Source organism: Vicugna pacos, chromosome 32 (genome assembly GCF_048564905.1).
Source record: "Vicugna pacos chromosome 32, VicPac4, whole genome shotgun sequence".
In the NCBI taxonomy this organism is placed as follows: domain Eukaryota; kingdom Metazoa; phylum Chordata; class Mammalia; order Artiodactyla; family Camelidae; genus Vicugna; species Vicugna pacos.
The window spans coordinates 17,553,848-17,569,523 of record NC_133018.1 but is presented as its reverse complement, the minus strand read 5'-3'; the positions used below and the strand labels follow the sequence as shown (position 1 = coordinate 17,569,523).

The 15,676-nt window shown below is 53.2% G+C and overlaps 1 protein-coding gene across 6 annotated transcripts in view; it reads left to right on the top strand.

The window, feature by feature from the left end:
* Window positions 1-15,676, top strand: part of CUX2 (cut like homeobox 2) — a 274,665-nt gene that overhangs the window by 234,066 nt on the left and 24,923 nt on the right. For 4 of the 6 annotated variants that reach the window (XM_072953559.1, XM_072953558.1, XM_072953553.1 and 1 more), the window contains 8 exons: window positions 2,467-2,658; window positions 2,754-2,812; window positions 3,304-3,352; window positions 3,425-3,545; window positions 4,573-5,247; window positions 5,978-6,079; window positions 10,813-11,618; window positions 12,414-12,573. In XM_072953559.1, coding sequence (XP_072809660.1) covers window positions 2,467-2,658; window positions 2,754-2,812; window positions 3,304-3,352; window positions 3,425-3,545; window positions 4,573-5,247; window positions 5,978-6,079; window positions 10,813-11,618; window positions 12,414-12,573 — 2,164 coding nt within the window. The remainder of the gene's footprint in view (window positions 1-2,466; window positions 2,659-2,753; window positions 2,813-3,303; window positions 3,353-3,424; window positions 3,546-4,572; window positions 5,248-5,977; window positions 6,080-10,812; window positions 11,619-12,413; window positions 12,574-15,676) is intronic. The other 2 variants (XM_072953555.1, XM_072953554.1) reach the window with 2 other exon arrangements.

Here is a 15,676-nt window from a genome sequence, read left to right as displayed (position 1 = left end):
TGGTTCTCAGTCCCTACCAGACCACAGTGGGGCCACATCCCAAGATCTCAGATTGACACTCAGATCAGCCATTGGTTCCTAAAACATGCCACGGTGACTCTAGCAGGGTTTCGCAGCCAGCCCTGTGCTACAGAGAGCTGGTCTTTGGTCAAACCAGGGGTGTCTGTGCTAGGCCTGATTATTCAGTGCGTCCTTCTCTTTCCTCTGGGTCAGTGCCCTTTTGGAGTCCTGGAGTCAGGGGATTTTAATCAGAACCTCCCAGCCTGTCCTTCCGTCATGTAGGAGTCTCCTTTGCTCCTCTCCCAGAAAGCCTTGGCTTCCTTATGTAAATTGTCCACCTCTTTCCAGATCTCTGTATACCTGGGGATTCGATTCATGATTGCTTACATGGTAACAGGTCAGCTCTAGGGTGATTTGCAGTCTTGGCCCACAGACCTGGAGCGGCCAGCATAATTTTCACTTCACCGGAAACGCTAGTACACAGACCCACGAGTCTGTATCTGCCTTTCTATTTAAGTATTGGAATGTGTCTCTCTGAACACATGTTAGTGTGTATGTGTGTGTCTGTTTGTGACCTTTGGGCAAATAACTCCTTGCTTTCCTGGCTTGTGCAAATAAGACTTACCTTATGGAGTTACTGAAAGGATTACATGTAAAATACCTAAAATGGTGCTCGGCTTACAGTCTGTGCTAAGTAAATATTTGATGCTACTGTTATTACTAGTGTGTTTCGAGTGTGTAGGGGCGTTTTTGCCCACGTGAGCACGTGGACTCTTTGAGCACATACATGTCTCTGTGTGTCGTGGAGACGAGTCCATGTGAGTGTTTCCTTGATGCCTGTGCACTTCTGTGTGTGAGTGTCCCCACAGGTAACGTGTGTCAGTCTGTGCTGTGTCCACCTGTGCCCGTGTCCCAGGAGGCAGCGTGTATGTATCAATGTGCCTGATGTCTGCACGACACAGAGACAGTGAACACGAGAGAGACTGAGAGCCAGAGAGCTCATGAGGACGCCTCAGAGAGAACTTGCCAGTGGTTCTTAATTAACCCCGGTGGAACCCAGCAGATGCCTGTGTTAATCAGCCACGGGGAACTTTGCTGGTTTGGGGGGGTGAGCTTTTCTAAGGACAACAGTGGTGCTCGATGCTAATTAATTTAATGTGTTAATGGCATCCGCTTCCTGTTTTAATTGGCATTTATCTCCATGGAAGAATAGCCAGGGTTCACAGTGGTCGGTTGGTTTTTCTTTATAAAGGCTTCTTGGATTCATTTGTAACTGAGCCCAGGGGCAGCCAACTTCAGGTCCCCTCAAACAGCAACCTCTTTATCTTCATCCAGGACACAGGGGCCATTTCCTAAAACCTGGAGACGCTGTGGGATTAGGGGTTGGCGGCAAAGGAGGAGGAGGAAGGAACCACCTTAAATGTGGCTCGTGGCTGCAAGGTCTCATGTCCCATCCTGTGGGTCTCTTGCTGCCTGGGATGGGAACATCCCCCTGGGGTGGGACCTGGGCCTGACGTGGAAACTCAAACCTTTGTCTGTCCTCTTGTCTTGGCCAGGAACACCCTATCACCACCACTTCCTCACCCAACTAATGACTTCCTTTTTTTGTTCCTTTTTAACAAATGTTTTATTGAATTAGAGTATTGATAAGGGAAAATGTGTGTTTCGTAAGTGTACAGCTCAATGAATTTTTCAAAGTGAGCACACCCCATAACCAACTTCCAGATCAACAGGAGGAACATTCTGGCACATCGGAAGCCTCCCTTGTGCCCCCTTCCAGGTGCCACTCCCCTGAGGGAGCCACTCTCCTGACTCCTAATGGCACAGATGGGTCTTGCCTGTTTTGATGTCTGATCTTAATAGAATCGCACACACACTTTGGTGTCTGGCTTCTTTCCCTCCATGTTATATCTAGGAGAGTTGTCCAAGCTGTGTTATGAGTAGCTGTAGCTGTTCGTTTTCCCTGCTGTTTAGTATTCCACTGTGTGAATATTTCACAATCAGTCAATCTGTTGTCCAGTTCATAAGCATTTGAGAGGTTTCCGGTTTGGGACTATTACAGAGAGGGCTGCTGTGAGCATTCGTGTCCTGTGTCTCAATACACAGCTGCCCGCATTTCTCCTGTCTATATCCAACCACTGAAAGTACCAGGATTTAGAGCATCGAATGTTCACCTTTCGTAGATGCTACCAAACAAGTTTCCAAATCACTAACTTGTTTTTGAACTTCATCACGATTTAGACATACCTTCCTCTAAAAAGCCTTCCCTGACCTCTCCATCCTCCTGATTTCAAGAACTGAGGAAAAGACATGCAGGCAGGTGGGCCCAGCCTGAGCAAAGCCTCAGAGGTGGGAAGGGGGAAGCCACGGGCCTGTCAGAGGGGCAGGGTCACTCCAAGGAACACAGCTGCCCTGCAGCCCCCTGCCCACACCTCTCGGCCCCTCCAAGCCCCTCTTTGTCCTTAGGATAAGGTGAACTTCGCGCTGTGTTCAGGCCCGCGGCTGGAGGCTGCCCTGGCCTCCAAGGATCGGGAGATCCTGCGGCTGCTGAAGGACGTGCAGCACCTCCAGAACTCTCTGCAGGAGCTGGAGGAGACCTCGGCCAACCAGATTGCAGACCTGGAGCGGCAGCTCACAGCCAAGTCCGAGGCCATCGAAGTAGGTCTTGGGGGCAGAAGCGGGCAGACAGGAGACGGGCGGGGCATCCCCAGGCAGAAGGACGTGGACCAGCCTCAACATCTTTGTTCTTCTAGAAGCTGGAAGAGAAGCTCCAGGCACAGTCTGACTATGAGGAAATTAAAACAGAGCTGAGGTACCGTGTGAGTGGGGCTCTACAGACCCCCCCGGCCCTCTTCCCTGGCTGGGGGCTTACTGGGAAGATAGCGAGGGGCCCTTGGCCAAGTTCATCGTCTTCCCCTTCCCACCAGTCCCAACTTTGTGGTCCCCTTGTCTCCTCTCCACTGGCATCTTGGGTATCATGCCCGATCCTTTTGTCATCAAGCGCTGCCTATGGAGAACATAGCCTTGTTGGTGCTGTAACTGGCAGCAGAGGGGAGGGGGTGGCTTTAATCCGATTAGCTCAAGCCAGCCAGGGTGGAAGTCAGTTAACACACCACCCCTCCAGGTGACACCAGCCTGCTCCTTGAGGCCTGTTGCAGTAAGTCCCACGTTATGTGGGGTCCAGGGGGTTGGGGCAGTTGTTCTCAGCCAGGGAAGATGAGCCGGTGGCAGTGCTTCTTGCAAGACCTCTCCCCCAGTCCCGGGAACCGGCTGGCCTCACACTCTCTTCTCTTTCTCTGGCAGCATCCTGAAAGCCATGAAGCTGGCCTCCAGCACCTGCAGCCTACCCCAGGTGAGTGTCCCCACCAGCCTCCCCACGGGGCAGGCTGGCCCTGAGAGCCTTGCACCAACCTTGCCCTCTCAGCCTGGCTTCTTGTCTTCTCAGGGCCTAGCCAAGCCCGAAGACTCACTGCTCATGGCAAAGGAGGCCTTCTTCCCCGCGCAGAAATTTCTTCTGGAAAAGCCTGGTCTTTTAGCCAGCCCTGGTAGGGGAGGAGGGGTGCTTTTGGGACTGAGGGGCCAGGGTGGGAGCTGCCTGTGGGTCTCTGGCCTCCATGCCCACATGCCCACAGACCACTGCCTTCCACATGGGCGGGGGGTTGATGGATAAGAGGTGGGCACGTTGATTGAGTGCCTGGTGCTGAGCTGGGCGCCGTCCACGGCTAAGTTAGCTGCAGCTGTCCCACAGGGACATGCCCACTGAGGGACGCACGGGTCACGCAGGCCCTCCCAGGGTCCCCCAAGGGGCTCACTCACACCTGGGCCTTCGTGAGCAGCAGCTCACGGGAGACAAGGAGGGCGTTCACACCACACCCCCCACAGCAGACTGCCGGGAATGGCCTGCAGACGTGACTGTCTCCCAGAATCGCTCCTTCTCCCCACGCAGTGGCCTTGCAACCTCTTAGCCATGTGGCCCCGGGCCAAGACTTTCTGTGCTGCCTCCATTTCCTCATCTGTGAAATGGGGGCAGTAATGGGGCCTAATGAGTGCTGTGCAGGTGGAGTGAGCACACATGGGAAATACAAATGCATAGCCAGGGTGCAGGCGGGTGCCCCTGAAGTGGGCTGCACTGCTCTGGGACGGTGACTAGTCCCCGGGCCGAGGTGCTGGGCTCATAACAAGTGCTCAGTTAATGTGCCTGATGGTGGGAGGGGTCTCCCCAGAACTGGCGTCCGGCCCAGGCTTGAGGAGGGGACGAGAAGGGGGAGGAGGGGCAGTGTGGACACTGGCACTGCCGGACGCCTAGAGCACTTCCCCTCCCTCCCCCCGCATCCTCTCCCTCCGAACTTCTGTCTCTGTGTGTGCTTCTGTCTCTCCCTCTGTCTTTCGGTCCCTCTGTCATGTTCACTTTTCCTGTCTCTGTCTCTCATGTTACTTCTCTCTGCTTGTTTCCCTATCTCTGTTTCTCTCGGTATTTGTCTCCCTGTCCCTCTCTTCTGTCTCCATCTCCCCATCACTGTCCGCTCCTCTGCCCTTCTGTCTCTCCTCTCTTCCTCTGTCTCGGCGTTCTAGAGGAGGACCCTTCGGAGGATGATTCCATCAAGGACTCTCTGGGCACAGAACAGTCCTACCCATCCCCTCCACAGCTCCCACCACTGCCAGGGCCTGAAGACCCCCTGTCCCCCAGCGCAGGGCAGCCCTTACTGGGCCCCAGCCTGGGCCCCGATGGCCCTCGGACTTTCTCGCTGTCCCCCTTCCCCAGCCTGGCTTCGGGGGAGAGACTGACAGGGGACGCGCTGCTCTCCAAGCACATGATGCCCCCGGCCGCCTTCAAGGGGGAAGCGGGGGGCCTGCTGGTGTTCCCTCCGGCCTTCTACAGCGCCAAGCCCCCCACAGCCCCTGCCACCCCAGCCCCTGGCCCTGAGCCGCCTGGAGGCCCCGAGCCAGCAGATGGTGGTGGGGGCAGCATGGCCACGACAGGGGCCGGAGCGGAGGAGGAGCAGCTGGACACAGCGGAGATCGCGTTCCAGGTGAAGGAGCAGCTGCTCAAACACAACATCGGGCAGCGGGTGTTCGGCCACTATGTGCTGGGCCTGTCCCAGGGTTCAGTCAGCGAGATCCTGGCCCGGCCCAAGCCCTGGCGCAAGCTCACAGTGAAGGGCAAGGAGCCCTTCATCAAGATGAAGCAGTTCCTGTCGGATGAGCAGAACGTGCTGGCTCTGAGGACCATCCAGGTGCGGCAGCGAGGTGAGTGCTGGCCGAGGGCCCGTCCGAGGCACAGGGGCTCAGGCCTGGTCTCCCCGGCCCAGCCCAGGGTGTGGAGCTGGCTGGGGCTGAGAGTACAGCTCTGGGTTCAGAGCCTTCGTCTGCCACCTCCCAGCTGTGTGACTGCAGGAAAGTAACTTTGCCTCTCTGTGCCTCAGTTTCCCCTTCTGTAGGATAAGCAAATACATCCTTGATTCCTCCTTCCTGGGGCCTGTGGCTGCCCTTTCCCCTGAAACTGTCCCTTATGGGCAACTCAGACTGATAATGGTGGGAAGCTAGGCCCCAGGGGCAGCTTTGGTAGGTACCCCCTGAGCATTTCCAAGCCTCAGTTTCCCCATCTGTCAGCCTCTTGATGGGGTTAAATGAGTATAAACATACAGTAACTCCTGGAGAATCATTACCCTTTATGGTGGCTGCCATCATTGATTTTTTTAAATTATTATTATTATTATCATTATTATCATTATCATTATCATTATTATTTCTTTCTTCCAGCCAGAATCACTTGTAGGTCCACAGTTTGGCACAAAGATTAGGTCAGTGGTGGTCCTGCCACACACACACACACACACACACACACACACACACACAGAGTCTGGCTCTCAGTCTTCTGGCACTGGGAGGAAGGGACCAGCCTGTCACCCCACCTAGCTCCAGGGAATGACCCCCAACATGCAGATCCCTACAACAGATGCCTCCTTGCCTCCCCCAGGCAGTATCACTCCGAGAATCCGCACACCAGAGACCGGCTCGGACGACGCCATCAAGAGCATCCTGGAGCAGGCCAAGAAGGAGATCGAGTCACAGAAGGGGGGTGAGTGTGTCCGTGCCAGGCGAGGCCTGAGGCCTGCAGGGACTGCTCTGAGCAGGAGATGAGACCTCATCCTCCCCAGAGGGGATTCCAAGCAGATCCCAACCTCTTTGACTTTTTCACAACCTGCAGCCAAGTCGGAAAGCGCTAGATCCATGCTATCCGGTATGGGCTCCGCTAGCCGCGTGTGGCTGTATCCATTTAAATTGACTAAAATTAAGCGAAATGAAAACCTCAGTTCTTCAGCCTCATAGCCACACTGCACAGGTGCTGAGTGGCGGCCGTATCAGGCAGCACGCCCTCACCGTGGAGCTCTGTTGGCAGGACTGGTTTGGGCGGTCCAGGTGTCCTCCACTCGGAAGGCACAGTGATCAGTAATCATGCAGGAGCTTGTCCAGCACAGAGGCCTGAGCCTCACCCCGGACTGTCGGTCTCACCTGCCTCCTGGCACCTCCGCTGTCCAGTTCCCAGGGAGACGTTGTCCTCCTGGCTTCCTCCCACCTCTCCAGCGTGCCACCTACACTTTCCCGGTGGGTGCCACACTCACACACTCAGTGGCTAAAAACAGCACATTTATTACCTGGAAAGTCAGAAGTCCAGTGCCAGCCCCCCGGGCTACTCTGGTCCAGGTGTTGGCAGGGCCGCGTTCTCTCTGGAGGCTCTCAGGGAAAATCCGTCTCCTTGACTTTTTCAGCTTCTAGAGGCCCCTGTATTCTTTGCCTCATGTCCCATTTCTTCATCTTACTATCAAAGCATCTCTCTCTCTGATCTCTCTGCCTTTCTCTTATAAGTACCTGTGTGATTATGTGCGACCCACCCATATAATCCAGTATAATCTCCTCATCTCAAAATCCTTAACTCTCATCCCATCTGCAGAGTTCTTTTTGCCATGTGAAGTAACATATTCACAGGGCCCAGGGATTGGGACATGGGTATCTTTGGGGGACCACTGTTTAGCCCGTCACAGTGCACTTTCTCCATCAGCCCCTCAAACATGGGGTACCCCCAAGCTCCACCCCAGAAAGTCCTCTGACTTTCTTACTTTTCCTAGATAAGTTAATCCACTCCTGGAAGTTTCAACAATCAACAACTCCCAAATCACTCCCTCTCCAGGCCAGACCCCTCTGGAGAGTTCTGGAGCCACAAGCCAAATGGCTGGCTGGTCATGTCCACCAGCGTCCCCTATTGGCATCTCAAATTTAACATGTCTGAGACAGAACTCCCTACCCCTCACTGCCTCCCCAAACCCACTCACTCGGGGCCTAGGAACCTGCCACAGATGGTGCTAGAAACCCAGGATGAGGTTAAGGACTATCCTTGACCCCTCACCCCCAACAGCCAATCAGTCACCCTATCCAGAGGTCACTTACCTTCTAAGAGTTTTTTTCACATTTGTCCATTCCACACCCCAGCTGCCACCAGCCTGGTTACAGACCATCCTGCTGAGACCACTCAGTAGCCTCTTCACTGGTCTTGCCAAAGATATTCTAGGCCCCTTCCACCCCATTCTCCACCCAGAGGCCAGAGGGATCTTTCTAGAGGACACACATGGTCATATGTCACTGCTTAAAATTCTTCCATGGCTCCCCATTGCTTTCAGGATAAAGTCCCAGCTTCTCAGCAAGGCCTGTAGGCCCTGTTACAGTCTTCAGACTCTTCCGGACCCCACCCTGCCTCTCATATGAACTGTTTATAGTCATGCCCATTCTCATCCTGTTCTTTGTGCCCCTAATGCCATCCTCACCCCAGACACCATTCACCTGGCCAACTCTTGCTCTTACTTTTACAACTCAACTCAGAAGTCTTCTCCTCCAGGAAGCCCTCCATCCCCATCCAGATGGATTGGCTACTGCCCCTCCTTGGATTCCCCACAATTACCTTCATTTCTTGGTGCAATACAGGTAATTGGCTTTGCTATTTATTAACTGTGTGACCTTGAACAAGTTACTTAACCTCTCTGTGCCTCCGTTTCCTCATCTTTAAAATAGGGACAGTATTAGTACTCCCTGCTTAAGGTTGTGTGGGGATCAGGCATGGCAAGCACTCAACTGGGGCCTGGCAGGTAGACGATGCCCCTGCAAAAAGAAAAACAGAAGTAAACAAATAAACAAATAAAAACAGACAAAAAAAGAACCTAAAAAAGAAAAAAGATGCCCCTGAAAAGTTAACCATTGTCATTACACTTAATATTATCATTATAATGTGTCCATCGTTGCATTTGTTCGTGTTACAAATGACTCTGCAGATGTGACTATCCCTTTCACTGGTCTGGGGGATTCTTGCAGCCAGGGACTGAGTCGCATCCCTGCATCCAGCACGATGTAGTGCTATACAGTGTAGACCATATCTGACTTAGAACCAGACACTGGCTTAAGCACTTCCACTCCGTTTTACAGTGTCTGCTTCCCCCTAGTGGCGACTTGGAGCAAGTGTTCTGATTCCCAAGCCTCTGCTGCTGGAAGCCAAGTTTCCCAAGGGCCCTCCCTCCCACCTCCTCCCTGGGACGGGTGGAGAGAGGCTTATCCTGATGCGAGCCCACACTACCCCGCCTGTATAATCTGCTGAGCCCCTACAGTGTACACATTTATTTCTTTCTTCTTGGTCAACTTCTGCAGCAAAAGAGAGGCAGTCATTTAGTAAACATTTATTAAGTGCCTGCTGTGTGCGAGACACAGGTTACAGATGTAGATGAGACACGATACTGGGGTGAAAAGAACCATGAGAAACAGTCTGACTCTCCCACTAAACAGGACAGCTGAGCTCAATGAGAGGGAGACGTACAGTCACACAGAGATCAGAGGAGAGCCCAGGTCTCCTGACTCCCTGTACAGTGTTCTTCCACCAGGGGGCCAGAAACAAGGGAGCAGGAAAATTTAAAAGACAACATCACAATAAGAAGAGAGAAGAGCATCTCGTAAAGATGGCGGAGTAGAACCTTGAGTTCACCTCCTCTCACAGACACAACAAAACCATAACTGACTGCTGAACAACCACAGATTAAAAAAGACTGGAACCTACCAAAAAAGATCTACAGCTGGAGACATAAAGAGGAAGCCACAGCGGGATGGTAGGACGGCGCACTTATGATATAATCAGGTCCCATAGTCCCCGGGTGGGCCACCCGCGAACTGGAGAATGATTACATCAATGGGGTTCTCCCGTGGGAGTAAGGGCTCTGAGCCCCACATCCGGCGCCCCAGCCCAGGGGTCCAGCACTGGGAGGAGGAACCCCCAGAGCATTTGGCTTTGAAGGCCAGTGAGGCTCAACTGCAGGCGCTCCACAGGACTGGGAGAAACAGAGACTTCATTCTTAAAGAGTGCACGCAAAGTGTCACACGCACCAGGATCAGGAGCCGTGATCTCTCAGGAGCCTGGGCCAGACCTGCCTGCTGGTCTTGGAGGGTCTCCTGGGGAGGTGGCAGGTAGGAAGGGTGGGTCAGCAGGTCCCTGGGACCCTGGCCATCCCCTCCACCACTCACTCCAGGACCCAGAGGTGAGGGTATTTAGCAGAGGGTATCTCTTCAGTGGCATATGCAGCCATTAAAGATAGAAGAACTTTTAATTGTAAGAAAAAATACTCATGTCAGTACGAAATGAAGGCAAACCAGGCTACATTTCTATGTGTCCAGTATGATCATCCTTCGCACGTAGTTAGAAAATAGAGCAGAAGGAAAAACATGAGAACATCTCCTGTGGTTGCCTCGGGGGGAGAGATTAGAGGGCACTTTTATTTTCATCTTAACTTTTTGCACATTAGCTCTCCACCATAGGAATGTGTTTCTTTTTTTTTTAATTGAGGTGAAATTCACATAACATAAAATTAACCATTTTAAAGTGAACTATTCAGTGGCATTTAGTATACTCACAATGTCGTGCAACCACTATGTCTTTCCAGTTCCAAAACGTCTTCACCCCAAAAAGGAAACACCTTACCTATTAGCAGTCACTCCCCACTTTCCCTAAGCCCTAGGCAGCCGCCGTCTACTTTCTGTGTCTGTGGATTCACCTGTTCTGGATATTTCATACGAATGGAAACCATACAGTGTGTGGCCTTTTGTGTCTGGCTTCTTTCACTTAGCATCATGTTTTCAAGATTCTTCTATGTGGTAGCATGTATCTGCTTCATTCCATTTTATGGCTGAATGATATTCCATTGCTGCATTAATTTTTTAATTGGGAAAATAATAGAAATTCTTTTTAATGGGGCTGTGAGGATCCCCTGGGGTGGAGACTGCACAACAATATGATAGCGGAAGGGCTGTGTGGATCTGGGTTGGTTCAGGGATGGGGAGACCCCAGCGTGGGAGAGGACACTTGGAGAGCGGAGGGGAGCACTGTTCTGTTTTTCCTTTGTGTTTACCACTTGTGAAAAAAGACTTTTCACTTCTTGTTTCACAGCTCAGTAGTAAGCAGTTTACTCTATGTGTTCTCTCCTGGGACTTGCTTTTATTTGCATAGATGGATCACAGCTTATGCAAAGACAAGTCTCTTTTCTTGTTGTTATCCCCATGAGCACTTTCTCCACACATGCTAAAATCTCACTGTCCACCTGGTTTTTAATGGCTGTCTAATATTCTGCCATATGGATGGATGGTAATTTACTTAACCCAGTCCCCAGCTGTTGGACACAGAGGTTGCCTCCAGCATTTTGCTGGTATACTGTGCTGTGAACATCTTTGTCCTTCAAGCCACACCCTGCGCTTGGGCCCCCAGCCACCTTGTCATCTGTCCCACAGGTGATCCGAAGACTTCAGCGACCCCATTGAGCATCTCCAATGGCACAGCCCCCACCAGCACCTCAGAAGATGCCATCAAGAACATTCTGGAGCAAGCGCGCCGTGAGATGCAAGCGCAGCAGCAGGCCCTGCTGGAGATGGAGGCAGGCCCGCGGGGCCGCTCAGTGCCTCCCTCGCCCCCAGAGCGCGGCGCCTCCTTGGCCGCCACGAGCCAGAACGGGGCCCCGACCCACGTCAAGCAGGAGGACAGCGGTGTCGGCGGCGGTGGTGGTGTTGGCGGCGGGGGGACCAGCAGCAGTGCCACGCAGACATCCCTCACGGTCTTGTCCCCAGCCGCCTTCGTGCAGAGCATCATCCGGAAGGTCAAGTCGGAGATCGGTGATGCCGGCTACTTCGACCACCACTGGGCTTCGGACCGTGGCCTGCTCAGCCGCCCCTACGCCTCCGTTTCCCCCTCGCTCTCCTCCTCCTCCTCCAGCTACTCCGGCCAGCCCAATGGGCGGGCCTGGCCCCGCGGGGACGAGGCCCCCACGGCCCCCGAGGATGAAGCCATCGGGAGCGAGGACGAGCCCCTCAGGGTGGGCGAGCTCAAGGCCGAGGGGGGCGGCCCCGAGGTAGGCAGCGGCGGGCGGCTGGCCTACTACCCGGCCTACGTGCCCCGCACACTGAAGCCCACCGTGCCGCCCCTGACCCCCGAGCAGTACGAGCTCTACATGTACCGTGAGGTGGACACGCTGGAGCTGACGCGCCAGGTCAAGGAGAAGCTGGCCAAGAACGGAATCTGCCAGAGGATCTTCGGGGAGAAGGTGAGGATGGTGGGGCCTCCTGGAGGCTTGGGGGCCTGGGGCCATGGGACCTGGGGAGGGAGGACCCCCAGCGTCTGTGGTCTGGAAAGTGCGTGTGTGTGTGAGTGTGTGTGCGCATGTGTGAGAGCAAGAACTTGGCAGAAACACAATTCAGACCCAAGTCTGCATGACCCCCAAATCCCTCTTTCCAACTATCCCTGTGTCCAGCTATCCCTAGGCCCTGTAGGAAGGGGGCCATGGGCAAGGCTGGCATTCAGTTCTGTGGTTGTTAAAGCAGTGAAATGCTTCCATCTCGTTAGGAAATAGCTACCTACCCACCCTCTTCTGGGACCTTCCTTCCCTCCCATGGTCCAGCCACTGGCTGGTTAAGACTCAGCCCAGCTTGATGGGGGCAACGGTTGGGGGGGGTGCCTACTGATTAGTTGGTACCAGTCGTTAGGTAGTTTTTAACGTCACCTCTGCCTGTAACGAGCATAAAGTCATAAGCTCAGAGAAGGGAGAAGTGACCTGAATGGGAGACACAGGAAGGCTTCCTGGAGGAGGGGACACTTAAGGGGTCTTAGAGTCCAGGTAGGATTTTTACACATAGGAAGATCAGGAAGAGCACTGCCGGTGGGGAGCACAGTACAGGCACACAGCAGGCACTTGGGGCATGAAGGACAATTGAAGGCAGCCCTGGCCTCTCAGGTAGCAAGAGTGAACAGTGGCCTTAAGGGTCCTGGGGTTAGTGGTGGACAGGACAGCCAGGGTCCCAGCGACCTGGTGACCCACCCTTCCTGCCCTCTCCATCCCCAGGTGCTGGGCCTGTCCCAGGGCAGCGTGAGTGACATGCTGTCCCGGCCGAAGCCGTGGAGCAAGCTGACGCAGAAGGGGCGGGAGCCCTTCATCCGCATGCAGCTGTGGCTCTCGGACCAGCTTGGCCAGGCCATCGGCCAGCAGCCCAGCGCCTCCCAGGGTGAGTGCAGACGGGGCCCCAGAGCCACGGAGAGCCCTCGCTCTTCCAGTCTGTGCAATGGCCTTACTGCCCAGGTCTGCCCTGCTCAGTCCCCGCTGCCCCGGCCACCACTGTTGCTGCCCTGGAAGTTTGCTCCTAGTTGGTGTCCCTGCTCCCCTTTCATCCTTCCTTCAACCAGACATGTCTGTCACTGGTTTTAAACCTCTAGGTAGCGCCGAGGTGCCTAGAGCAGTGGAGAAAATGCTTTGCATGGGGAGCCCCACCCTGCCACTCCCGTCAGGAATCTGCTGATCAATCTCTTTTTCCCAATGATCCAACATGTAGCCTCAAAATCCTTCTTAGCACAGGGCCTTGGGCAGCTGTTATCCATCCATTTAATGATGCACTGTCAGGGTGGAGTCTGAACTTTTCCTGGAAAAGGAAACTGAGGCTCAGAGAGTTGCCCAAGTTCACAGAAAGTGGAGAGGGGGATCCCTAGGGTAAGGGGGAACACTCCATGGAACCCAAGCTTCCTCCCCCATGACAACCAGTGGGCAGATCCGTCAGGGCCCTGGTGAGGTGCCACCCATGAGGGGGCATGGTGGCCAGGACAGGACATCTGATCTGCCTGCTGAGACCAGAGAAAGACAAAGACAAGGAGAGGCCAGACTCCAAGTCTGAGGACCTCAGCTCTGCCAGTTTGTCCATCTGGAAAGTGGGGATCAGTCAACAGAACAAAACCATATCCCAGGTTCACAGAAATGAACCAGATCGACAGGTATCCTTGGGAACATGACCTGAAACAGAATGTCAGGAACTAAAGCTTACATCCCAGTGATGGTGCTTGTTCTGGACGTTAACGACCATAGACAGATGTGGAAAAAGCAGCCTGCTCCCACCTGCCCGGGGGAGGGGCTCTCCAGGAGGGAGGGGCCAGGAAGAGACCGGGCAGGGGAGGGGTAGGGGGGTGGGCTCTGGCTGTCTCTGATACTTTTTACTTTAAAACAAACAGGGAGAGTGGCAGCAAATGGAGCAGTGTTCACATCTGTTACGGTGATGGGCCCAGGGAAGGGAGGGAGGACTTGTACTTTCTGTATATTTCTATAGCTTTGAAATACTTTCTGTTTTATAATCGAGGACTAGTGCAACCATTGTAATGATGGTGGTCATTTGTCACACACAATGCTTACCACCTGCAGTGCTTTCTTCTTCAATCTTCATGTCCTTCAGTTTTATAAAAGAAGAGATCGAGGGTCTGAATAGCACAGTGACTTGCCCAAGGTCACTGGCCAGTCAGTGGCAGAGCCAGGATTAGAACACAAGATTGTCAGCCATTAGATCCCTGCCTCCTCGGATGCCCACCACAGGGCCCATGCTTGTGAAAGGGTCCCAAATCCTTTTCCTTTTTGGTATTGTCTTGTGTTGCATTTTAATTAATTTTTTTTTCATTGTGGTAAAATTCACAAACAAAATTTACCATTTTAGCCATTTTTTTAATGTATACATCTCAGCAGCATTTAGTACATTCACAGTGTTGTGCAACCATCACCTCTGTCTAACTCCAGAGCATTTTCACCACCCCCGAAGGAAACCCCATGCCCATTCAGCAGCCACTCCCACTCCTTCCTCCCCTAAAGCCCCTGGCAACCAGTCTGCTTTCTGACTCTGTGGAGTTACCTGTTCCTGGCTTTTCATGTCAATAGAATCAAGATAATATGCAGTATTTTGTGTCTGGCTTTTTTTTTTTACTTGGCATGATATGTTGAATATTCTTCTATGTTGTGGCATGTGTCAGAATTTCATTCCTTTTTATGGCTAAATAATATTCCACTGAAGGGCTAAGCCACTTTTTGGCTATTGTGAGTAATGCTGCTATTCATGGACATGTTTTTGAACACCAGTTTTCAATTCCTTTGGCTATAGAGGAATTGGAATTCCTGGGTCATATGGTGATTCTGTGTTTAGCTTATTGAGGAATTTCCAAACTGTTTTAGTGGAGCGATTGCAGCATTTTACACTCCAGCAGCAATGTCTGCTGCTTCCTATTCCTCCACGTCCTTGGCAACACTTGCTGTTTTCCATCTTTGACTTTCGCCATCCTAGTGGGCGTGAAGTGGTATCTCATAATTTATATTGGCATTTCCCCAATGTCTAATTGTTTTGGTTTTTGAAAAAATCTCTTGCTTGTAGAAGGATTTGAGGTAGGGATAGAGTTAGGCAAAGACAATGAAAATGGTGTTCTGGTGGAAGAACCTGCACAAGGAAAGGCAGGGAGGCAGGATCATACAGTTTGGGAGGTGAGTGCAGAGGAGGGTGAGCACCTTGTTCTCTGCTCACCTGCAGACCAGGAAGCCAGGACTCAGGTTCCTGGGAGCAGAGATGTGAGTGCTAGCTGCTGGCCCCAGGGATAGGTGGTGACGGAGCCAACCAAGGCCCCCACGCCTGCACATCCTCAGCCTAGAGGCAAGAGAGTGACCTGTTACCCGTGAGGTCCTACCATGGAGGTGGGTCTGGACCTGTGCCAGCCCCCATTTTGTCCATAGCCCCCCAACACCAGGCAGTGGGGCAGGGACTGGTGCTGGAGCCTTAGGGAATTGGGGGTGAGCCAGATGCCAGGGGAGGATTCTAAAGCATGCCTTCCCCTGTGCTCGCTGCCTGCCCCAGACCCTGGGTTCATTAACCAGCCCTGTTCGCAATGCCCACAGTAGTTGACGTCAGTGTCCAGGAACTTCTGTCTGAGGCTTCTCAGAGTTCCCGAGTGCTCTGTCTTCCCTCTATTCCCTCCCCCGTCATTGTCTCTTGTTCTCCCCGCCCTCTTGTCTCTCACCAGCTCCCTCTCTCACTGTCACCTTCGACCTCTGCTCCCTGTGCGTCCCTCACTGCCTCTCTCCCTGTCTCTCCCTTTCCCTCCTTGTGTCTCTCCCTCACTGTCTCTTTATCATGACCAGCCATCCAGTTGCCCAGGACTTGGGACTTTCTATACCACAACCAGGAATGCTCCAGGCAAACCAGTTGGTCACCCCATGCTCCCCCTTTCTCCCCTAGTACCCTGCCCACACCCTGTCCAGTGCCCCCAACAAAGCCCCATCCCAGGCAGGGGACACAGCCCCAGCCAATCTGACTG